Source organism: Elephantulus edwardii, unplaced genomic scaffold (assembly GCF_000299155.1).
Source record: "Elephantulus edwardii isolate Elephantulus edwardi_28Jun2011 unplaced genomic scaffold, EleEdw1.0 scaffold00129, whole genome shotgun sequence".
NCBI classification, from domain to species: Eukaryota; Metazoa; Chordata; class Mammalia; order Macroscelidea; family Macroscelididae; genus Elephantulus; species Elephantulus edwardii.
Window position 1 is genome coordinate 6,253,719 of NW_006399879.1, and position 25,103 is coordinate 6,278,821.

The window sequence follows — 25,103 nt, forward strand, 5'->3', positions numbered from 1 at the left end:
ATGGCGTCACCACTGCCAGGCCCTCCTCCAGGGGCAGCACGGGGTCCTTCTCAGGACTGCAGCTCCCGGGCTCAAGTCAGGGAAGACCAGGCTGGTTTGATGCCGGCCGAGGTAACCTCCCTGCGGGCTTAGTCGGCCGCTGCACACAAGGTGGACTGGCCGAGGCCATGCTTGGCTCGTGTCTGTTGGCAGCTGTTCAGACACAGGTACAGCCGGTGTTTGGGTAGTCAGCGTGCCAAGGGGAGGTCACTTGCAGCTGCTTTCCCAAGACTAAAAAGGAGTGTTTGGGACTCGATGGCCCACAGTGGGCCCAGGCCTCAGGCCGGGCTCCCAAATTCTTTCATTTTTAGTACATGTGTGGCCAGGAGAGCAGGTGGTGGACGAGCGGGGGCTTTTGGGGTGTCGCCTTCCCCTTCCCAGTCCAGCTTTGCCCGTATGGTCCTCTGGGCACCCCCTGGGCTATGGCTCGAGGGAGGACACGCCACAGCCCGATGTTCCCTCTCAGCAGATGGCCACATCTGTGAGTAATGATGCTGTGGTGTGGGACCACCCTGCTTCAGAGCCAGGGGACGTAGGCTCAGCTCGGACTGTCATCGCCCTTGTCAGTGATGAGATAGAAGCCCCAGCTGCCACCCCCGTAAACGAGGGTGCACACGCGTGTCTGCATGTGTGTACCTGTAGACACCTCCAGGTGGGATATGCATGGCAAGGACTCCTCACTGTCTCCAAAACTGCCACCAGCAGTCTGCAGCCTGCTAATGGAGACCCCCGGTCACAGGCAGGGTCCTCGCTCAGGAGCCCCCATGAGTCCAGGCCAGCTCTAGTGGCCCCCCAGACCAGCCCCAGCGGCGTGATCCGCTGAGATCTGTTCGCTTGTCAGGGGTTCGGTTTCTGTGGTCACGTCATGGGGGTGATATCAGGGTGCAGCCGCTCGTGTGGTGGCCCTCAGCATGGCTCTTCAGAAACTGGCCTCCCAGCTGGCCTGGCTGGGGCTAGCAGGTGGCCTCCTCGCCACACCCCATCTGTGCCCCAAGAGTGGACTGTGTGAAAGAATGAACAAGGCAGAAATGGCTCTGACCACCAGAATGTGGCCTCGATAGGGCGTTACCCCAAAAGCCTGCATAGCTGCTCACAGCTGCAGCCTGCCCTCCAGAGTGGGGACTTGACCTCTGTGGGGGTTGGGGGGTCCAGCTGGGCGCATCTCAGGGGCTGTTGGGATTGGAGCTGAGGTCTGGCATTTTTTTGGTGTGGAATCTGCCCCCACAGCCCCTGGGAGCACACCTTCTCAGCAGTTCTCTGCTTTGGGCTTCCCCTCTGCTCTGCATTGTTCCTTGTCTTGGGTTGCTGCATAGGGGACGGGACACCAAGGACACCAAGCTCGGGTGGGGGGATCCTCTGTCAGTGACCTCAGTGGCATCTAGAGGGTCTGGCCTCACATTCCTGTGGGCCTGTCGGGTCATCCAAGTGTCTAGCCTGGAGGCAGTGGGGCTGCAGCATCTCGGGCAGGTGGGGACAGCCAGGCCTTGGGGCTCCTTTCCACAGAGGCCTCAGACTTTGTCCAGACGGGGCTGCGGGCAGGAGGTCCTCTTCATTCCATCCCCACTCTGTCACCGTTTGGAGGCCGTGAAGGACAAACCGGAGCCCTGGCCCTCGCTCAGCCATCACTACAGAGGGCACAGAGTGCGGCCAGGAGGGGACCCTGGACTTGAACCACTGCAAACACTGTACATCCAGAAATAAACCATGCAATCTTGCTGTCCGCGGCTGGCTGTGCTCACTGGGACTGGACTCTGACAGGCTTGTCCCCGAGGAAGGGCAGACCCCCTTGGTGACAGGGCTTCAGGCACAGGCTGAGCAGAGGGCACCTGCAGGTCCTCGGATACCTCAAGGGTGGCCTCTGCCCAGCAGACACACGGGCCGAAGCGGTCTTACTTCCTGATTAGGTAGAGGCCTCTGGCTCTGGCCCCCTCCTGGGTCCGGCACTGCAGGGTGGTCATGGCTGGCCCTGGGACAGAGCTGTGGTCTCACGCAGGGATGGCCCAGCCACCTAGACATCTCGGGCAGCCTCAGTGACCACCATGAGGACTGCCCCACCTGGCCCTGCCAACTGCTGTGTCTGCCCATGGATCCTTTCCCAGAATACTGCCTTCCAGAAGTGTCCATCACTTAGAGCACCCTCTGCCCGTGGGGTCTGCGGCAGGTCTCGTGTCCCCTGGGAGCACAGATGGGCCCCATTAGCCTGCAGTGGTGGCCCCCAGCAGCTCGCACCTGTGAGTGGACACTGAGGCTGGCAAAGGCAGCCAGCCACCCGGCCTTCCCGCTTGCCCAGGACTCGAGGTGCTGGACGCCAGGGCAGGGCCACTCATCTAGGCACTCTGAGTGTGGGGCTGGCCCCTAGGGAGGCAGCGAGGCTTTGTCCACTCGGGGCTGGGCAGGGACTGTGGCCAGTGCGTGACCCGTCACTGGGCTGATTGGTAATACTGGGAGGAGCTGCCCGGCCAGGTGGCTGGGCGTCCGGACGGCACAGGTCAGCCTAGTCTAGACTCCACCCCAAAGCTTGTCTGACGCTCCCACTCCATGGCCCCTTTGCTCTAAGTGCAGCCAGACGCCAGGCACGCCAGGACGATGAGGAGACCCCGAGTGGAGTTGAGAGGGTGACCATGGGGAGAAGGGCGCTGGCCTGACCACTGCCTCGCCCCACCACCAGGGGCTGAAGTTGGCAGCTGGTCCCGCAGCCTGTCCTCCTCAGGGTTCTGGGCTCTGAGTGTTCATTCGTGTTGGCTTCCAGCTAGAACCTGCTTGTTTCTGGATAATCGGGGGCCAACCAGATTCGGGGGACATGTGGGTGTGAAATAAAGGTGTGTGGAATCAGGAGAGATGAGGGGATGTGGGAGTGAGGTGAGTGTGTGGGGCTGCTGCACATGTGGGGTGCAGTGAGAGGTGTGGGTGTCACGTGAGGTAGAAGAGTGAGCGGGGGTGAGAGCCAGGGCGACAGGTGAGGAGTGAGGAAGAGTGGGCTGAGGTGAGCCCTGTGGGCTCAGGTTAGAGCTGTGGGGGACGTGCCGTGTGTGGTATCTGGGGTATTTGATGTGCATGCATGATGTTTGGTGTGGGTGTGACATCAAGCTAGGTGTGTAGTGAGGGGCTGTGGAGCTGTGGTGGGGGCTGTGCTGTGGGTGTGAGGTGTGTGGTGTGAGGCTGTGTGAGGGGCTGTGGAGCTGTGGTGGGGGCTGTGCTGTGGGTGTGAGGTGTGTGGTGGAGGGTGGTGGTGAGGTGCTGAGGTGGATGCTGGTGTTGGGGTGCAGTGTGAGCGGTGTGGGTGTGCTCTGAGATGTGGATGCAGGAACCGTGTGGCCCTCCGTGGAGGGGGACGAGAGTCCGTGGCGGACCTGACCACTGGGCACACGTGCCATCACGCCACAAGCCGGTGCTCCGTGAAGGGGCGGAGTGCCGTGGAGGGTGTGGGTGGCAACCTGGTCAGGATGCTGCAGGTGTCCTCCACGCTGCTCCTGCCCTCTGAAGGGCATAGAGGGCAGGATAGGCAGATGCCATGCCCAACATCTGGCTCCCGGGTAGCAGGGTTCAAGCTGGAGCTGCCCCAGGTGTGGAGTCCCGCGCGAGCTGGCCTGGCCATTGGGCGCTGCACGGGCACAGGAGAGTGTCCTCAGACACGCCACCTCCTCTCACGGGGACCATTCCCAGCTTCCTGAGCCACCCTCCTCCCCGGCTGCTATAGGCCCTGACCACCTGCCCCTCCCCAGGCCTCAGCTTTGCCCTCGGACACACTGTCCACCTCCTCGAAGGGCCCCTCAGCCCCGGCCTGGACTCTGTGCCCTGTGGACACACCATGTGCTTCCCAGCGTCTGTCCAGTCATCGTGGCTTTAGCTGCTAGAGCCCACGCTGCCCATCCTCCCTGGGTTCCTGTGTCAGCTGAGTCTTCCACCTCACCCTGGTCCTGACTTACTGACAAGAGGGGCAGAGAGCGAGCCTCCATGAATAACTAACCAGCGGACAAGGACATGGATTGGGTCTCTCCTGGGGCCTGGAGAGACTGTGTGCACAGAGTATGGAGCAGAGCCCCGGGGCCCCTCCCCCGGGCCTGACCCCCACTTCTGCCCACAGGTGCTTCTGGACCCCATGCTGGCCCTGTGCCTCCAATCCCACAGTGACTGAGGTCTCCACGGGCCATGCAGCTGTGCCAAGGTACGCAACACCTCTTGACAGAGGGCAGACACCAAACCCCTGCAGGCTGCCCCCCGGCTGGCTGTTTGTTCTCTCCATAGAGGTCCAGAATGGGGCTCTGCGTCAGCAGTCACCCCAGGGGCTTCTCTTCCACCTGAAGGAGCCAGGCCTTTGCCCCACACCCTGAAAGTGACGTCAAGGAAATGTGGGCAGCTGCCTGCCTACCTGGGCTCTTCTGATAAAGGGCCGGGATGAGGCGGTCCCCTCCTCGCTGATGGCCTGGGAGGAGGGTGGGTCCTGTTCCAGCTAGGACTCGGGCAAGCAGGAAGTCGTGGGTGGTCTCCTCTACAGCTGTCTGGCTTTCAGAGCTGAGATTGCTGCTGTCCGTTTGGAGGACAGGGATGCACAAGCTGGCAGCTGCCCTGGGAGGAGGTCCTGGGCTGGTTGTCCTGGGGTTTGCTTCCCCAGACTGGACAGTGTAGGGACAGCCTATCCAGCAGCTGTGGACGAGGCCTGGGCAGCTCCATCCACCCCTTCCTTCCCAGCCTGCGTTCCCCTGAAGCTTGGCAATGGGTCCACCAAGGGGCGAGTAGCAGCCTTGGAAGGGCCACAGCGGTCCCTCCCATCAGCGTCTGTGCACACGAGCTTCACATGGGCCCTGTACGGACAGTCATGCAGCCAGGCACTGTTGCAGCCACCTCCTAAAAACTCCTTGCTGGCTTGTAGGAACTGCCCTCACAGCTGACCTCCGCCCCACTGGGTTTCCAAGGCTGTGAAGCCCATCCTTCCTCAGAGCCGCTGGATTCGCACTTGCAGCCTGGCGTGGCTTTGGGGATAGCAGCACACTCCCTGTGGCCTGGGGCACCAGAGCTCCCCATGTCCACTGCAGAGTGCAAGAAATCAAGGCTTGGCATATAGTCCTGACTGGCCCGGACTGCGCGTCGTGTCAGCTGAACTGGGACTCAAAGTCTGGCTGAGTGTGATGCAAATAATGGAGTAGGAAGTACTGTGGGTAGGTCCTCCAGCAAATGAGCGGCCGGAGAAGGCGATTCTGGAGGTGTGGGGCCTGCTCTGCCACGCTGGTTGGGGGAGTTCTTGAAGGCACACAGGCTACTTTTCCCTAAGTGCCAATGCTATACCCAGCCAGCAGTACCAACCCTCGCTGTCAGCCCTGTCCTGGTTAGGGCTGGTGACCAGCTTCCTAGAGTGGCTGTCTGGGACCTGAGTTAGGAGGGGGCCCAGTGTCCTCAAGGACTTGGGGTTGCTCTGTGAGGAGAGCTGTGTCGGTCCGGCTGCCCCGACATTCCAGGGCGTAGCAGTGGTTTCTCCCAGCAGCAGCCATTAAAGACCCAGCGCTCTTACGCGTTTTCTGGTGAAAACGTTCAGACCCCTGCCTGCAGAAGCTTCAGCGACCACACACAACTGGAGTACTTATTGTGCAAAAATATTTGGGGCAAGTCACTAAATAAACAGATGACAGCAGCCTTCACCAACTAACCAAAGCCCGTTCCTAAAGGATGAGAGAACGGAATGTCCAGAGCTACCAGAGTATCCAGAATTCTCCGCTCACGCGCAAAAACTTACAAAACTAGTGGTAAGAAACTGCTCTGCGATCCCAAAGGCACATGGTTCAAATCCACCAGCTGCCCCGCAGGAGAAGGATGGGCACTCTCTTGTGCGGTTAATGGATTCTGAGAATCCACTCCCGGGTCAGCATGGTTCCGAGTCCACAGTAACAACCACCATCAAACTAGGAATGATTGGGCCAAACCCATTGGTGCTGCGTGGATTCTCACGGCGGCCTGACAGGATGGTGTGACTGCCCTCCGGGGTTTACGGAAGTGGAAACAAAGGTGTTCACACTCGTTTCACGTACTTGGGCCAGGTTGCTGGGAGAGGCTGTCCCTTGGAGATGGACGTCCTGCGTCGAAAGGTTGACGAAAGACAGGAAGGTCTTCAACCAGATGGGCACCGTGACTGCAGGAACGGTCTCCCGTGTGTCACAGATGATGAAGACGGCACAGGACGGGGTTCACATCTGTTGATCACAGGGTCGTTGGGAGTCATACTCGAGTTGATGGCACCTAACAACAACGTACGGTTTACAAAGATGTGCATATTTTGGAAGCAGACTGCCTCCTCTCTTGTCTTCAAGCAGCTGTTGACTTTGAACTGCAAATCTGAGAACATGGTAGCAGCCCATGTGTCCAACTGCAATCACATGGATTGAGGATTTGAGGTACGTTCACACGATGGAGTACTGTGCAGCACACAGGAGCAAGGATTTTAAAAATTACTACTTGACTTGGGAGAGACTAGAGAGCACTATGCTAAGGGAACTAACTCAGTCTCATAAGGACAAATACTGCATAGGATCATTATTGTAAAAATAGAAAAATAACTAGTGAAAAAAACCCCAAAACAATAGGCACAAACTTCTACCATTCTTAAGAAAAGTAAAAGAAATTTAAAATGTTGTTACGTGCTGTCGAGTTGCCTGCAACTCATAACAGCCCTATATGTACAACAGCTCTGAAGTCTGCCCTGTCCTGAGCCAGCCTCCCCGACTCCACCACGCCAACACCCATCGCCCCAGTTACTGTATCAATTCATCTCATCCAGGGTCTTCCTTTCCTGCACTGTCCCTCCACTCCTCCGAGCATGATGTCCTTCTCCAAGGATTGGTCCCACCTGGCAACATGCCCAAAGTATGTCAGACAGAGGCATCAATTCTTCTGTGATCCTTCGTCATTATCCAGCTCTCTGATGCACGGCAAGTAATTGGGAAGACTGTGAACTGGAGGAGGTGCACCTTAGTCTCTAGACTGACATCATTGCTTCTCAGCACTCTGGAAACGTCTCTGACAGCAGACTTACCTAATCATCTTTTGTGTTGATTGTAGACCTAAGCAAGCTGTTACTATTAACAACCTCTCTCTTCTCCATCTGTCATGGTACTTCCAACTGGCCCAGTGGTGAGAATCTTTGTCTCTTTGATGTTGAGCTTCAATCCATATTGAAGACTATAGTCCTTGACCTTCTGCAGCAAGTGCTTTTTTAGGTCCATCTCAGTTTCAGCAGGCAGGGTTGTGGCATCTGCATAACAATCCTGATGTCACATTCCTCCTCAAAGCCCAGCCTCCCAAATGATCTGCTCTGCATATAGATTGAAAAGGTATGGAGACAGGATGCATCTCTGATGCACTCCCTTTCTGATTTGGAAACATGCAGTGTTTTGTTTCCCTGCTCTGCTCTGAGGACTGCTTCCTGGTCCAAGTATAAATAATGATAAAGAAGTTTCAGCATTGAAATCCCAAAGGCACATGGTTCGAATCCACCAGCTGCTTCATGGGAGAAGGAGTCTCCTCACATGTGATTTCCTGCCTCTGAAAATCCCCTGGAAGGTCAGCTATGGGTCAGTTGCAACTCAGGGGTACACAAGATGTGAAGTCAATGATTTTACACATGCTGGATGAGGTAAAGGAAACAGCAAAGAATGAAGGGAAATTTAGGAAAGTATTAGAAATTCTCAAGGGACACGTGTGAAAGTGCAATAAGTGACACAAAACTCACCACAAGGATTCGAAAGATGAGGGCAGACAGGAAGGTTAGTGAACGTGAAGATAAGAACATCAAAATTGTTGAGCTTGAGGAGGAAGGGGCAGAAAAACTAAGAAAAAGGGGCAGTGCGTCAGAGATTTGTGTGAGATCATCAAGTGTATCAATATAAGCATCTTAGTTAGGAGTCCAGAAAGAGAGAGAAAGGGGCAAAATGAATTGGAATAAATAGTGACTGGGGTCGGGGGGAGACATGAGTATACACATCCAAGCAGCCCAGCACCCTGTGTTTAGCAGCATAAACACAGAAGAGATCCGTCCTAAGACATGCACGCTCTGGCCACGCTGTCTAAAACAGTCCTGAGAATCTGCAGAGCTGCCAGGGAGATGAGAAGCGTCCTGTTGTATCGGATCCTTGGTAAGATGAGAAGTTGGTATCCCGTCAACAGCTCTGTGGCTGAGAGAAGGCACAGAGCTGATGTGTCTAAAGTACTGAAGAAAGGGAAAAAACCCAAAACTTGTCAACCAAGACTTCTATATATGGGAACACGCTCCTTCAGGAATGAAGGTGAAGTGAAGACACTAAGTTGCCGTGGGATACAGGTCTCTGTGAGGCAGAGCCCACTCCAGTCCCCAGCAAGACCCTTGGGGAGGTAATCCCACTGGGGAATGAGACTCTCCTCGTTATGTCAGTGAACCCATATCATGTGCACATTCAAGTTGAAGATGAAGAAAATGAAAAGGAGTGCATGAGAGCAACATATGACCTTGAGTTTATCCCAGCTGAATCCAGAAAGCCTGGCTTTAACAAAAATGTATTCTTACAGAGTTTAAGTATCGAGAAGTTCAGGTCCAGGGACCAACTGTGGGAGCAGCCTTTCTCTGTCAGTGGCTCCATGGAAGAAAGACGGGCTGTCTCCTTCCATGCGGTTTCGAGCCTTGAAGCCCACTGGAGGGTCAGCTGTGAGTGGATTCTGACTCAACAGAAGTCAGTTTTGAGTCTGGTTTGGGAGTTTGCTGCCCAAAGAATGTATCACACCCCCAGATCGATCTGGGTGAGAATGAGGTACCCAATTCTGCCTGCTTCCCTTCTCTTTTTCTCTCTCGTGAGATGGAAGGTGTTAGAGCCACGTCCAGGGAAATGCCCTCTACATTGCATCAGGATTGTAATGGGATTAGTAGTGTCACACCCTCTCCGTAATTCTTTCATGACACTTTGATATATCAGAGAATGGGGGATCGTTATTTAACTTCCATGTTATATCACTACATGAACATATCGGGGAGACACAATTCAACCAATGACATGATAAAAACAACAAATCGTGTGGAGACATATATTGTTGTTAGTTGCCTTCAAGTTGACCACAACTCATACCTGTGAAGGCCAGGTAGGAAGCATGCTCTCCACTGGACCAGGCTCCTGCTGTCTGCCCTGCCCAAGCCCCTGGGCACAGTCACTGTCAGTCCATCTTCCCGATGCCCTTCCTCTCTTTCACGGACCCTCCACTTACACCAGCATGATGGTTTATTCCAAGGTCTGGCTTCTCCTGACAACAGGTCCAAAGTGTGGGACACCAAGTTTCACCAGCCTTGCCTCTGAGGTTTTCAGAAAAAAAAAACCCAAACAAACCACTGCATGGTTCAAAATTGGGAAGAGCGTACCCCAGGGATGCATCCTGTCTCCATACCTTTTCAGCCTGTATGCAGAACAGATTATCTGGGAGGCTGGGCTCTATGAAGAGAAACTGGTGGAAGATCTGTCAACAATCTGCGTTATGCACATGACACAACCCTGCTTGCTGAAACTGAGGAGGACCTGAAGCACCTGCTGCAGAGGGTCAAGGACTGCAGCCTCCAATATGGATTGAGGCTCAATGTCAAGAAGACAAAGATTCTCACCACTGGACCAATTGGCATCAGGATGGATGGTGAAGAGACTGAGATTGTTCACAGCTTTCGTTTGCTTGGCTCCACAGTCAACACTCTTGGCACCAGCAGCCAGGAAATAAAAAAACCATATTGCCGTGGGAAAGTCTGCTATTAGGGACCTCTCTAAAGTACTCAAGAGCAACGGTGTCTCTCTGGAGACTAAGGTGCGTCTGATCCAGTCCATAGTCTTTGCAATCACTTGTTATGCATCAAAGAGTTGGACAATGACTAGGGAGGATAGAAGGAGAATTGATGCCTTTGAGCTGTGGTGCTGGAGAAGAGTATAGAGGGTACCATGGACTGCTAGGAAACCAGACAGATTCATCCAGGAGAGGGTTAAAACGGGCTGCTCCTTGGAGGCAAGGATTCTGAGGCTTCGTCTAACACACTTTGGACATGTTCTAAGGAGGGATTGGTCCTTGGAAAGTGACATCATGCTTGGGAGGGTGGAGGGACAGCGTAGGAGGGGAAGACCCTCTATGAGGTGGATTGATTCAGTGACTGGGATAATTGGGATGGATGTTATGAGAGACGGTGTGATTGGCACAGGACAGAGCACGGTTTAGGGCTGTTGTACATAGGGTCGCTATGAGTCGCAAGGAACTCGACGGCACAAAACAACACCACCTCTGAGGGGCTAGTCTGTCCATCTTCCGGGACACGTGTGTTTATTCTTTTGGACAGTCCTTTTTTGTGAGTTCCTTCAGGTGCTCCAGTGGCCCACTCCACTAGTTAGAGAACCAGTGGAGATGAGGTAAGAGGTTCAAGCTGCATTGAAGACATTGGCAAAGCATGAGGCCCCAGGAATCAGTGGGAGACCCACTGACATGCTCCAACTAACATATGCAGCCCTAGACATGCTCACCAGTCTGTACCAGAAAATGTGGAAGACAGCTACCTGGCCAACTGACCAAAAGAGATTGTATTTGTTCCCATTCCCAAGAAAGGTGATCTAACAGAACGTGAAAATTACCAAACAATATTGTTACTATCATATACAAGCAAAATAGTGCTGAAGATCTTCCAAAAATGACTGGAACTGTACGTTGACTTAGAACAACATTGGCATAGAATTGCCAGAAGTTCAAGCTGGATTGAGAAAAGTCCATGGTACCAGGGATATATCATTGCCAATGTCAGATGGACCTTGGCTAAAAGAAGAGAATACCAGAAGAATGTCTGTCTGTGTATTATTGACTAAGCAAGGGCATTTGGCTGTGTGGATCATAACCAGCTGTGGTTAACACTGAGAATGGGAATCCCAGAACTCTTAATTAGGCTTACACAAAACCTAGACCAAAACCAAGAAAGACGTTACCTGAATAGAGCAAGGGAACATCACCTGGTTTAAAATCAGGAAAGGCATGTGTCAGGGCTATAGCCTTTCTTCATATCTGTTCAGCTTGTATTCTGAACCAATCACCTGAGAAGCTGGACTTTATGTGGAATGTGGCATCAGGATCAGAGGAAGTTCATGAACAGCCTGTGTTGTGCAGATGACACAACCTTTCTTGATAAAACTAAGGAGGACTTGCATCACTTACTGAAGATCAACCACTGCTATCACTTCCAGTAAGGATTACTTCGCCTCATCAAGAAAACAAAAATCCTCACCCCTGGGCCAACAGGCAACATCACAATACTTGGAGAAAAGGCTGAAACTGTTAACAATTTCATCTTACTTGCATCCACAATGAACACCCTTGGTACAAGGATTTGAAAATTCAAAAGACATGTTGCATGGAGAAAATCTGCTGTCAGGGACCTCTCCAAAGTGCTGAAGAGTGATGATATCAGCTTAGAGACTAAGGTGTACCTGATTCAAGCCATAGTCTTGTCAGTCACCTGCTCTGGATGATAGAAGAAGCATTGATGCCTTTGAATTGTGGTGTTGGAGAAGAGCACTGAGTGTCCCCCATGGACTGACAAAAGAACAGCTACATCTTGAAGAAACTGCCGCCAGCGTGCTCCTTACCGTCAAGGATGGTAAGGCTTCATCTCACGTACTCTGAGCGTGTTGTTAGGAGAGGCTGCTCCTTGGAAAAGGATATCATGCTTGGAAAAGGGGGGGGGGGGGTCGCAAAAAGAGGAATTCCCTCAACAAGACGGGCTGACACAGTGCCTGCAGAAATGGGCTCAAATTAATCAGAACTGACTTTGACAAGCACTGTGGCAACTGGACAATTAAAATAGACATTCGGATGGCGGGGGAAGAAGAACAAACTGGGGAGGAGGGTAGAGAGAATGGTGCAGCAATGAAGGAATGAAAACCCAAAATCCCTGTAAATGTTCATTAAAACTAATAAAATTTATAACAATAAAAAAAAAGAAAGAAATGGGCTCAAGCGTGTCCAAGACGGTGAGGCCGGCCCAGGACAGGACAGGGCTCAGATCTACTGGTCAGAGGGTCAGTGTGAGTCATTTCAGACTCAGCGGCACCTAACAACTACATTTTAAAAATACTACTAATGTTAAGAATGAGATTGGCAAGTCACATATCTGAAAAGTTAACAACAATTAGACGACATAAAGAACTCTTAGAAATGAATGAATAAATGTAACAATCCAAATAGACGTTTCTCTAAAGACACAGACAATTAGCGCATGAGAAGACAGATCATGAAGCAACTGGAAGAGGCAAATAAAGAACAGTGAAAAATGACCACTTCACCCCTCGGATTCCTGTTCAGAGAAATCATGTGCAGTGTCAGAAATGAGGGCAAGGGTGTGGAGAAACTGGAGCCATGTCCATTCTGGGGAGTACAGGACAGTGCCGCCCCGTGGAAAACTGGTTGGCACTTCCTCATTCAGTGAAACAAAAACTACCACGTGACCCCACGAGTCTAGTCCTTCACACCTAAGAAGATGAAATACAGGGGCTGGCACAGCCGCACACCAGCGTTCACAGCCACGCTCTTCCCAGTGGTCAGCACGTGGGGACAGCCTGGTGTCCATCAGTCGACGGTTGGCTGAACACACTGCAGTATCATGCAGTGATAAATGGCTTCTGATGCGCGCACAAGCCTCGATTCAGGGAAGCCAGGCAGACACAGACGGTCAAAGGTGTGATTCCACTTCCATGAAACCTAAAAAATCACGCAGAACCTAACCCAGGGCCTTTGAGTCAATTTTGTCTCCTAGCAGCTCTGTAGGACAGTGTCGAGCTGCCGCAGGGGGTTCCAAGACGGTGATCTTCCTGGAAGCAGAGGTCTTCGTCCTTCCCCCAGAGTGGCTGGTGGGCACACAGCGTGGCCTTTTAATTAGCAGCTGAGGGTTGCAGCACACGCAGAACTCCACACGGCGAAAACCCCATTGTCAGCTTGTTGGTTCCAGCGCCCAGATGAGAACCACCCCGCGGTGTGGTCGGGGTGTAGACCAAACACGCTGCAACCTCATTCTCCCACAAAGCACACGGTGAATTCCAAGCCTGGTCTTCCTGACTCACCTCCCCAGCAAGGCTCTTGGAGACAGGCAGTGAGACTGAGGTTGCCGGGGCCGGTAGAAGAGAATGGGCTTGTCTTTGAGTAGATATAAAATGCCCTGTTGGGAAAGATAAACTGAGAAGTGGAGCTTACTCTACATAGTCAGCATTTACTGTGGTGGTCAGCTGGTGTTGAGTCCGGTAGGACTCATAACGACCCTGTGAACACCAGCCCTGAACCCTGTCCTGTCCCGTGCCATCCTCATCATCTGACACATTGGGCCCGTTGCTGAAGTCACTGTCAGTCTGTCATGTTGTGGGTCTGCCTCCCTTTCGCTGATCCTGCCTCCACTTTCCCAAGCATGATGTCCTTTTCCAAAAGAGCCTCTCCTAGCAACGTGCCCAGAGTGTGTGAGATGAGGCTTTGCCCTCCTCGCCTCCCAGGAGCACTCTGGCTGCACTTTCTCCATGACATACCTGTCGGTTCTTCTGACGGTCCACGGGCTATTCAGAAGTCTTCAACACCACAGCTCAAAGACATTGATTTCTCTGGTGTCCTTCCGTGTCCCGCTCTCACATGCATAGCAGATGACTGAAAAGACCATAGCCTGAATCAGAATGGTTACGATGGTCACTTTATTTTTTTATTTTGTTATTTTTATTTCAATGAACATCTACAGAGATTTCAGAATTCCATTTATTCATTGTTGCATTTTTCTCCCCACCCACCCCACCCCCACTTTTTTATTTATGGTGAGAAAAATTTCTATTTAGAATTAGCCTGCTGGACTCAGTTTAGATGATCCCAATTTTGTTGGCAACATCCAAAGCATCATAGTCAGGAGCAAGTCGAACATAGGCCGCCTTCTCTCCATCAGAACTAATCAAAGTATTGACCTTAGCCACATCAATGTCATAGAGCTTCTTTACAGCTTGTTTAATTTGGTGCTTATTGGCCTTGACATCCACAGTGAACACAAGTGTGTTGTTATCTTCTATCTTCTTCATGGCTGACTCAGTGGTCAGGGGAAATTTGATGATGGTATAGTGGTCAAGCTTGTTTCTCCTGGGGGTGCTCTTCCGGGGGTATTTGGGCTGCCGTCGGAGTCTCAGCGTCTTAGGCCGCCGGAAGGTGGGTGATGTGTGGATCTATTTTTTTATTTTCATTTTTGGCCGTGGATGCCCTTCAGGACGCCTTCTTGGCCTTTAATGCCTTTGCTTTGGCTTCAGTTTTGGGAGGGGCGGGGGCTTCCTTCTTCGCTTTTGGCGCCATCATCATAGAAAAGGCAGCATAGTCACTTTTATGTATTTTTTAAAGTGGGTTTTAAAAAATTTACTAGTTTATTTACAAAATTCAAAGATATTATTTTTCAGACCAGATTCTTTCCGTTTCCCTCACCCTCCCATTAAATTGTACAACCTCATGCTTACTCCTGCCTCCCCCACACATCCTCATCCCTCTGCTTCCACCTTCCCCCCGTCGGATCCTCATACTCATTCTACAATAATGGTTTTATACAATATTTGTCCTTGTGGGACTGAGCTAGTTCACTCAGCATAATGCTCTCCAGTCCCTCCAAAGTTCGGTCATAATGTACAAAATCATTGATCAATCCGTTTGATTGTACTTGGACATCTGGGCTGTTTCCACGTTCTTGTGATGGTGAATAATGCTGCCGTGAACATTGGTGTACAAGTCTCTGTTTGTGCCTCAGTTCTCATATTCTCAGGGTATATTCCAAGCAGCGGAATAGCTGGTCATATGGAATTTCCATGTTCAGCTTTCTGAGGAAGCGCCAAACTGCCTCCCAGGACAGCTGTAACTTTTGTGTGTTTTACTGTTAAGTTGTTGGGTTTTGTACAGTTGACTCCAGCTCACAGCGACTGCCCAGGTGAACAAAACCAGGCTGGATCCAGTGCCGTCCTCATGATGTCCACTTCCATCTATGGTTATGGTCACGTGTCAGTTCATCTCCTTAGGAGTCTTCCTCTCCCTTGGTGACCGTCCACCCCTCTGAGCATGATGTCCTTCTCAAAGAGCTGCCCCTCCTTTTAAGACGCCTTAACTACGTGACATGAGCCCCTGCATCTTTGCTCTAAGAAACGCCCTGCATGTGTTTCCTCCATGACGGGTCAGTTTGCTTCACTGGCGTCTGTTGGGTATTCAGTGCTCTTTGCTAGTGACACAATTCAAGAGCATTAACCCCTCTTCAGTCTTCCTTATTCTGTGTCCAGCTTTCACAAGCATCAAAGGCCATTGAAAGCCTTGGCTTCTGCCAGGCACAGCTTAGTCTTTAAACGGATATCCTTGATCAGGGTGGGGGTAAGACTGAGAAAAACTGGATAAATTGTGTGTACTGCACTGAAACAGATGAGGGAGTGAATAATTTAAAAGCGATGTATGATAGGGTATTATGGTTATCACAAGAGTCCACAATTAAGGTTGCATAGTGGAATGTACTTGGGGTGGTGGGAGGGGTGTGGGGGGATTGTGTACCAGGGAGGGAGTGTTTCTTTTACTTTTGAAAGAGAGGAGCGAACTGGGGGCCGGGGGGAGAGGGCTGGGCGGGTAGAGAAGTGCAGCAATGAATAAATGGAAATCCAAATTCTCTGTAAATGTTCATTAAAATGATTAAAAAAAAAATAAAAGGATATCCTTGCCTTTTAGAACTTTGGAGAGGTCCTGGACCGCAGACGTCACAAAGGCAATGTATCTTTTGATTTCTTGACTAGTGCTACCATGGGTGTTGATTGTAGATGAAATAAGAGGAAACTGCTGACAATTCCTGCCTTTTCCCTGTCTGTCACGATGTTGCCTGTTGATCCCGGGAGGATCTTTGCTTTCTTGATGTTGAGATATAACCATATCTATAGCCTTGGATCTTCCCTAAGTGTTTGAATTCCTCTGCATTTTCTGCAAGCAGTGCGTATTTTGAATCATTAAAAAGAGGACTTGAATCCCAAGTCCTGCTCCCCCGTCTCTGTCCTCCACATTCTTCTTCCTTCTGAGGCCCTCATCCCGTGTGCCGGGAGTGGTGAGTAGTACAGTCCCTGTCCTCGGAGGTCACAGTTGGGTTGGACAGACTCTGTGGATGAGTCTGGACCTCAGGTGAGAACGCTGGGGTCCCGTCTCTATCTCTGGGCAGCATGGAGAACTTCCTGGAGGAGGTGGCTCTTCTGTGCCTCAGCTGTCATGCTCACTCCAAATGCTCTTCTGTTACAGGGCATGTTCTGAACACTGTGGGAGAGGGGGCAGCATGGACCCCTAACCCTGTATGTCACCTGACCTGGGCAGTGGGAGCATTGGGCGGGTCTTCCCAGGCTGGTGCACCTCAGTCCTCAAACTGATGTCCTTGCTTCTTGGTAATTTAGAGTGGTCCCTGACTCTCCCAGTGCAATGTGTCCCCAGTTCTGAGCACTAAGGTGCATCTGATTCAGGCCATGGTCTTTTCAGTCATTTGCTGTGCATCTGAGAGCTGGACAATGGATAAGGATGAGAGAAGAATCAATGTCTTTGAGCAGTGGTGTTGGAGAAGAGCACCGAACATCCCACGGATAGCCATGAGAATCAGCATGTCTTGGAGAGGGTGTGACCACAGTGCTCCCTGGAAGCAAGGAGGGCAAAGCTTCATCTCACATACTTCGGGCTTGTTGCTGGCAGAGGCTATTCCTTGGAGAGCGACGTCATGCTTGTAAAGGTGGAGGGTCAGTGAGAGAGAGGAAGACCTTGGACTAGGTGGACTGACACACTGACCACAGCAATGGACCCAAGTATGTAAGAGATGGTGAGGACGGCACAGGACAGGACAGGGCTCAGATCTGCTGGTCACACTCAACTAGATGGCCTGCGACAACACTGCAGGCTGCAGCTTCCCTGAGCGGTGCTTCATGCTGGGGTGACACTCAGCCAGTTCCCTGCGAGGTGCCAGCTGTGCCCCGTCCCCGTCCTGAACCCCCTCGCCCACGAACTCATGGTAGGAGACGGGACTCAGAGGCTGGAGGGTGTCCTCCTGCCCCTCACGTGATCCAGGCCAGACTCTGCTGTGAGCCCCCTTCCTTGAGCAGGCTCCTGGTGTGTGACCGTCTATCTTTGTGGGTCCCTGACCCAGGGCTGCCTCTGGGGCTCATCTGTCCCCTAGGGACCTCCCAGGTAAGTGTCTGTCCTCAAGGTGCCCCAGTGGGGGTCAGACCCAGCTCTGACTGTTTGAACCGAGGTGCTTCTCCTTTCCTGGTGTGGACATACAGTGTGACGGTGCTCGGAACCTGGACACAGTGGTGCCGACAGCTGTCTACACCTGCACACGTGCTGTGACACCTGTCCAGGCAGTGCTGGGGCGGCCACCTCCCTCCAGACCTACCCCAGTTCACCCCTGAGCACCAGTCCCGCTCAAGCCAGCCTTACTCTGCCAGGAGGGAAACTGAGGCAGGGCTGACCTGCACGGGCTCTCCATCACAGGATGGGAACACGTTGGCTGTGGCTGTCACACGTGACCACCTGGGGCTGTGTGGGGACCATGTCTGGGTCAGGTGGGCAACATCAGCTGGTAGTGGTGTCATGTGCAGCCAGCCTGAGCCCCTCAAGAGGGTCTCTCGAAGTCCCCCTTGCCATGTCCTGCCCACCCCCTCTTCCCATTCTCCTTCTCTGTCCAACTGTCTGTCCTCTCTCAGTCTCTCTGCCCTGCACCTGGTGCCCCCGGCCCCCCACCCCGGGAAGTCTCTGGTCCCCGCCGGTATGCACCATGCGTGGCCGCGGGCCTAGGCCGGCCGCCTCCTGCAATATTGATGGCCCGTCAGGTCTGCCCTGATTCCTGCGCTTTCAGTTAAAAGGTTTCTGTTGTTGTAGCTTATGCAGTTGCTCTGTTGCTATGGAAACGTGACATCAAAATGACGTTTCCCGTTTAAAAGCTTTTAACTAAATTCCTGCCTGTCAGACGTAGGCCCCATTTTGAGCACGGAGCCGCCTTCGAGCCCAGCTGTGGCCGCTGCCGGCTGCCCATGGTGGGGCGAGCCGCGGGGCCGGGGGCCGGGGCCGGGACGGGGGGCCCGGCCTGAGTCTGTCTTTTAACCCCACAGGTGCCTCCGCCATGGCAGCGGCCGAAATGCCCACCTACCTGGTGTCCCCCCAGACGGAGAAGCACCGGCGGGCCCGCAACTGGACGGACGCGGAGATGCGTGGCCTCATGCTGGTCTGGGAGGAGTTCTTCGACGAGCTCAAACAGACCAAGCGGAACGCCAAGGTCTATGAGAAGATGGCCAGCAAGCTCTTCGAGATGACCGGCGAGCGGCGGCTGGGCGAGGAGATCAAGATCAAGATCACCAACATGACCTTCCAGTACAGGTGGGCGCCACCAGGGCCTGGCAGCACCGGTGGGCTGTGAAACGCCCACTGCAGCCATGGGGCACGGGGCCCAGCAAGGCCAGTGCAGGTGGGACATGTGCCATGGCCCAGCCAGCACTGCATGGCCATAGGGCATGGGTACAGGACAGGCAAGTACAGCTGGGACGTCCCCTGTGGCCCCGCCAGACCGACGTGGCCACAAGGACACAGATCCAGGAGAGGCCAGTACAGCTGGGGTGTCCACTGTGGCCACTAACATGGCCACGGGACACAGATACAGGAGAAGGCAGGACAGCTGGGTCATCTACTGTGGCCTCGCCCGACTGACATGGCCACAGGACACAAAGCCAGGCTAGTACAGGTGTCATGTCTACTGTGGCCTGACCAGCACCAACATGGCCACAGGACATGAGGCCAGGTGACACCAGGACAGTTAGGGCATCCATCCTGTCCCAGCCAGCACCAGAGGAGCCACAGGGCACAGGCCCAGGTGAGGTCTCCTGGCCAGGTAGCCACCCTGAGACAGAAGAGCCCTGAGGCTGTGTTCCTGGAGTCACGAGGCTGAAAGTTCCCCAGGACTGTCCGCCTGACAGTCTACCCTTGGGCTTCCTGGCAGGGGTGGGGAGACTGAGGCTGGGCAGGGCAGGACATGGCTCGAGGAGCTTGCTGTTGGCAGCAGGCACTGGTCCTGGCTTCCTTGGGTGGGGACAGCTCGGGCCTTTGTCCAGGGCTGCCTGATGACACAGAGTAGCCTCATGGAACTCCCACCTGGAATGTCACCACGGAGGGATGCTACATTCAGGCTGCACCCCATTCCTTCCAGGCCCCCCAGCCCAGCTGGAGACAACTGACTGCCCACCCCACCACCACTAGTCAGGAGACTGAGGCCGAGAGTGAGGAAGAGGCCTGGTGCCCAGGCTCTTGGTGTGACAGAACCCAGGGCCGGCCTAGGATGGGTCACCCTGAGTCCCCAGGCATCCAGCTCACAGAGGAGGGTTTGAAAGGGGAGCAGAACCCCCAAGAGTCCTTCATTCAAGAAAGAGAAGACTGTTGGGGTCTGCTGGGTCAGGGTCCCAGGCAGGAACCCCACATGGGCCGTGCCTCCTAGTGCACTGGGCCCAGAGGGCACGGAACGGTCTTTAGTCTGGAGAGATAATCAGAGAACACAAGGTCATCATGGTGTGGAGGAGTCACTGGGGCACACAGGGGTCAATGAGGGCATGCACAAGTCATGAGGATAGAGAGGTCATGAGGGCACACGGGTCACAAGGGCATACAGGGGTCACGAAGTTCATGAGAGTGGAGAGCCTGGGAGAGCACCTGGGGGCATGCAGGCACACAGGCCATGAAGGTGTTGCGGGGTTCAAGGTACACAGGTGTCATGAGGACACAGAGGGATCATGACTGAAGATGTCATGCTTATGGCAGGCGTGAGAGGCAATGGGACCAGATGTCCCTCCTGCAGTGGTCTCCTCATGGGCCTCACAGTGGGACCAGGGCTTGTGTGCCCACTGTACTTACGGTTCATGAGACACAGGTACCCTCACAACTCCCGAGGGCAAGCTGAGGGTCTGAGAAAGGGCATGCTTGACCAGCTAGCTGGCGCACTGACCTGCGCAATGGTTCCTTTTACCCTGAGAGTGTCTCTGTAGAGCAGGGACTCATCTTGTTTCTTTTGTAAAAGCTCTTTATATATGAAGGCTATCAGGCTAAGGAAGGTGGAGAAGGTGGGGAGTTCCGTGGAGCTTGGTTTGTTGAGCTATCACTTAGGACCTCTGGAGCGGGGCACAGCCTGTCCTGGTGCTGGTCCAGGCTCCTGTGTGGGCCATTCACAGTTGGAATGCTGACCGCTGCTACCTTCCCACATCGGATGGTGCTTGTACTGTGGCCCCACATCGTGAGAGCTGCTGCTGGCTGGACACCAGGCCTCAGGCTGCAAACCCTGAAGGGGAATGACGGTGAGCAGTCTGAACTCACCAGCCGCTGCGGGAGAATGAGGAGCCGACTGGCTTCCCAAGTGTCTGCAGCCCTGACGTCCCACTAGGCCGTTCCCCCATCCGTCCTGTAAGGTCACTGTGTGTCGACTTGACGGCAGTGGCTGGTTTGACGGTCATCCTCTTTTTGCTGATGTGAAAATTGAGGGTCAGAGAGGATAAGGAAGCTGCCCAAGGTCACAGAGCCGAGACGCAGCCTAGACCTGCTGGATGAATGAGCCCCCACTCAGCGCTGTCACCCCCAGCCCTGCAGGGTCCCTGCTAGTGGTGTTGTCGTGGTGTATTGTAGTTGCGTCCTCCGACTGCCTTTTTTGGCTGTACAGTTCTTTCCCATTGCTGGTTAACCTTCTTAGAAAGTAGAGTCTGTTCACTGTGGGGTCCTGGGGACATCATAAGTTACCAAGAGGCTGGCTGTTCGAGCCTCTCTGGGGGAAAGTTGAGGCAGCGTGCCTCCCCAGAGCTGACCGCCACGGGTCCTGCTCTGTCCAGTAGGGTCACTATGATCAGAACTGACTCGACGCTGATGGGTTTGGTTTCGCGATTTTTGGTTGTTTTTGTTGCAGAGTTTAGAAACTACAGCTAATCAAGGACCCTCCAAGTCCCCACCTTTAAGGGTCCCCTCGATGGTCAGGGTGTCTGCCTCGCTGCTTCTTTACCATCTAAAGCAGTGCAGACCCGCAGCCTGGCTTCTCCCGAAGCCTGATGTCATCCAGCCCGTGCCGTCTCACACTTGGCTCTTGTGTCTCTCGTTTCAGGAAATTAAAATGCATGACAGATAGCGAGTCCGTCCCGCCTGACTGGCCCTATTTCCTAGCCATTGATAGGATCCTGGCCAAAGTCCCCGAGTCCTGTGACGGGAAGCTGCCAGACAGCCAGCAGCCGGGGCCCTCTACGTCCCAGACCGAGGCGTCCCTGTCGCCGTCTGCTAAGTCCACTCCCCTGTACCTACCGTACAGCCAGTTCTCCTACGAAGGCCGCCTGGAGGACCACGGCTTCGACAGCTCTTCGAGCTCACTGTCCCTTAAGCTCAGGTGCGTCACCGTCCTGACCTGGGCGGGCCCTGGGGGAGGCAGGTGCTCCTGGCTGAGCTGGGCCTCCGGTGACAACACGGGCTTAGTCAGCCGGCCGGTGTGCCTCTCGGCTCTGCCACGCCAGTCCCCACGTCTCTGGGACTCAGTCTTCTCGCCTAGGAAGTGGGATGCACATTTGCAGAGCATGGCAGGTGTGTTCTGAGAACCATCTGTGGGGTCCCTGACCCAAGGCCCCAGTTTAGGACCACAGGCCCTCTTCTGAGCCTGCTCTAGCGGCAAGGCCTACGGAGGCCAGTCCTGAGGCCTCAGCTGTCCACCCTCACTGCCACCCCACCTATGTCCAGCCCTCCATCATTCAAACTGCAACTAGACTGGCTCCCGAGGAGAGGTCCTCTGGGGTGGACCTTCCAGGGTGTGTGGGCATTGACCAGGGAGGTTGTGGATCTCCTCCCTGACTTGGGTCTTGTCCTCTCTGTACCTCAGTTTCCCAGCTTGTCCCAGGGCTGAGCGTATGGGGACCCCTCTCTCTCTGGCTCTGAGGTGGCCGAGTGGCCTTGCTGTGTGTGAGCTGAGAAGGCCCAGGCGGGGGTGGGGTCCTGACCAGCACAGCCCCCGAGGCGCTGCAGGACTTTGCTCGTTGCACAGCTGGTGTCTTCTCTGGTGCTGCTGGGACAGACACACCACAAGGGGGTGCACGAACAGACGGGAACCTGTTGGCCCCAGTTTAGGAGGCCAGAGGTCGGACTTAAGGATTTGGTAGAAGAGTGTATGTTGAGTCGCACGGGTAATCCGGAGACTGTGCACCAGCAGCTCTGAGGAGTAGGACTCACAGTCCTGTCAATCCCATTGCGTTTTACAGCCTTGGAAACGGGCTTGGAGGGTGGCTGAGCCTGAACCACTGGACGGGAGTGAGCCAAGTCCTGGGTGTGGCGGACAGCGTTCTCTGTGTGGGCTCTTCCCTCTTTCACCGCCCTCTTCTTCCACTCTCTGTCGGCTCCAGGGAGGGTCTTCCCCCTTCACCTTCCTCTCCTGGTTGACTTCACGTGTTTCACTGTCTTCTTCTGGGTCAGGAGTCCTCAGCACATGGCCTCTCCTTCTCGCCCTGCTCCCATCTCCTCTCTCTTTACATGACAGACCTCTCTCCTTTCTCTGCCCTCCTTGTTACCATGGGGCCAGTGCCCTAGTTCGACCGCCCTGGCCTGGCCAAAGAGTTGAACTGGGTGGAAGACAAATGGGGAGGTTGGCCGTGGACGGATCCCCTGCTCTTGACCTGGTTATGTCTCACTCAGAAAGGATCCAGGCGTAGGCTGAGCCCTGGTTCCAGCCCACGGGTGAGGGAGGGCAAGGAAACAGGAGAGAAGGTGAACGCAGAGATATTTATTAGAAAAGCGTCCAGGGATCGAGAACGGTCATGAATCTGAAAGTACAATGGAGAAAAGGCCTGTACCCGTGTGTCGTTGGAGGGTAGTGTTGGCTTAGGCCTCCGTCGAGCGTGCGTTTGGGCTGAGGGATGAAGAGTTCAGAATGTGCCGGCTGGTTCTCTCTCGGGCCCCCCGCTCCTGATGTCACTCATGCACCTAAAACACCAGTTAGAGTTCTGCGTCCCGTGTGGTTGGCTCCCTGGCTCTGACTGGGCAGGGTCTGGTGTCACGCACAGCCTTTGGCTTCTGTTGGCTCTACAAAGGGGGTACAGTTACCAGGTTTAAGTCCCGATCTGGGAGCAGAAGGACTTGGAGAGCAGCTAGAGTCATTTAGAGGCTGGCCTGTTAGCCACGTCCCTGACCCGCATAGAAGTTATGATGGAGACTAGAGCTGTACTCGTTAGAAGATCTAATCTTCGCCCTGTAGGGGACAGGTGCCATTGAGCTAAGCTGGTGAACATTCCCTCCCAGCAGCAAGTCCAGGATGGGGAGGGTCTTACGTCTGTTGTGGGCAGGCCATCTGTTCTGTGAGGCGTGAGGTTTGGGATAAGCAGCTGTGAATGGCTGTCATGGTAATTAACAGTTGCCATCCGTAGTGACCACGTCTGGGGTCCCCGTGTGAGGGGTGTGGTGACGATGGTGTGTGTGGGAGACACATCGGCTCTGGCCTTGGTTTTCGGCCTCTCCTGTGGGACGGGCGTGGTGACCTCGCTGCTCCCTCAGCCCTGCAGGGCTCTGGCCAGCCCAGCGCCTGACTGGACGACTGCAGGGCACGGCTGTAAGGGCGGGTTTTCTGTCACCTCTGGCTGCCCTGGCTGACAGTCATCGTAGTGTTCTGACCTCCCGCCGTAGAAACAGTCACCTCCAAGCCCTCTCAGGTGACCTGAGGGGGCAGCTTCCTGAGTGCCTTACGTACCGAGGTTGAGTGTGGCTCTTTGATGGCTGCTGGTCGCATAGGAGACAGGGCCCCCTGTACACTCACCGTTGGTGTTGGAGGTGTGTGGCTACTGAGCCAGCTGTCCCTCCCACACCTGGGTCCTCCCACACCTGGGTCCTCCCACACCTAGACCCATGGCCATGGGAGAAGGACTCAGTTCTTGGTGACTTCAGTTTCCCCACTTATTCACTGACAGGAGTCAGATGGGATTGTCTCGGGGGCAACAGGTGGATGCATGTCTCAGGGTAGCACACGTGTGACTTGGGCTGGTACATGAGTCTCAGCTCAGCTACACGCCTCACGCTGACACACACGTGCCTTAGGTCAGAGCATGTGAGTCTCCTATTAGTGCACACACGTCTTGGACCAGCACACACATGTCTCAGACCAGCACACACGTCTTGGACCAGCACACACATGTCTCAGACCAGCACACACGTGTCTCAGACCAGCACACACGTGTCTTAGACCAGCACACACATCTATGATGAGCACACACGTCTTAGATTGGTACACACATCTCAGATCAGCACACACGTCTCAGAGCAGCACACACGTCTTAGGCCAGCTTACACATCTTGGATCAGCACACGCGTGTCTTAGACCAGCACACATATCTCTGTTAAGCACATGTCTTGAATCAGCACACACGTCTTAAATTGGTACACACATCTCAGACATGTATCAGATCAGCAAACACTTCTTAGACCAGCACGTGTATCTATGATCAGCACACACATCTCTGTTCAGCATGTATGTCTTGAATCAGCACACACGTCTATGATCAGCTCACACGTCTCAGATCAGCACACACGTCTCAGATCAGCACACACGTCTCTGACCAGCACACACGTGTCTTAGACCAGCACACACCTCTGAGCAGCACACACGTCTCTGTTCAGCACGTATGTCTTGAATCAGCACACATGTCTATGATCAGCTCACACGTGTCCCAGATCGGTACACCCGTGTCTCACGGCCTCTCTGTCGTGCAGGTCAGAGGAGCGGCCGGCCAAGAAGCGCAAGGTGCGAGGCTGCCCGTTCCAGAGGAAGAAGCTGCGGCTGCTGGAGGCCATGCTGGAGGAGCAGCGCAAGCTGAGTCGGGCCATGGAGGAGACGTGCCGCGAGGTGCGCCGGGTGCTGGACCAGCAGAACCTGCTGCAGGTGCAGAGCCTGCAGCTCCAGGAGCGCATGATGAGCCTGCTGGAGAAGATGATCGCCAAGTCCAGCGGCTAGCGGGCCTCCGGACGCACACGCGAGCCACGGCTGAGCGCCACGAGCCTCGGGC

The 25,103-nt window shown here is 54.1% G+C and overlaps 1 protein-coding gene across 1 annotated transcript; it reads left to right on the forward strand.

Moving 5' to 3' along the window:
- Positions 1-25,051, forward strand: LOC102877421. Its single transcript, XM_006893660.1, has 12 exons — positions 1-131; positions 421-637; positions 2,201-2,337; positions 3,344-3,602; positions 3,737-3,861; positions 4,124-4,204; positions 17,160-17,244; positions 17,551-17,621; positions 17,763-17,824; positions 18,045-18,432; positions 21,182-21,457; positions 24,811-25,051. Exons 1-12 carry the CDS (start codon positions 1-3, stop codon positions 25,049-25,051), a joined length of 2,073 nt encoding a protein of 690 aa, XP_006893722.1.
- The last annotated feature ends 52 nt before the right edge of the window (positions 25,052-25,103 follow it).

Excerpts from the sequence above, each read along its gene's own strand:
- LOC102877421 (XM_006893660.1), top strand. The coding sequence starts at position 1 with ATGGCGTCACCACTGCCAGGCCCTCCTCCAGGGGCAGCACGGGGTCCT. Across the intron at positions 638-2,200 it reads AAGCCCCAGCTGCCACCCCC|GTCTCGTGTCCCCTGGGAGC; the intron begins GTAAACGAGGGT and ends GGTCTGCGGCAG. Across the intron at positions 21,458-24,810 it reads TCACTGTCCCTTAAGCTCAG|GTCAGAGGAGCGGCCGGCCA; the intron begins GTGCGTCACCGT and ends TCTGTCGTGCAG.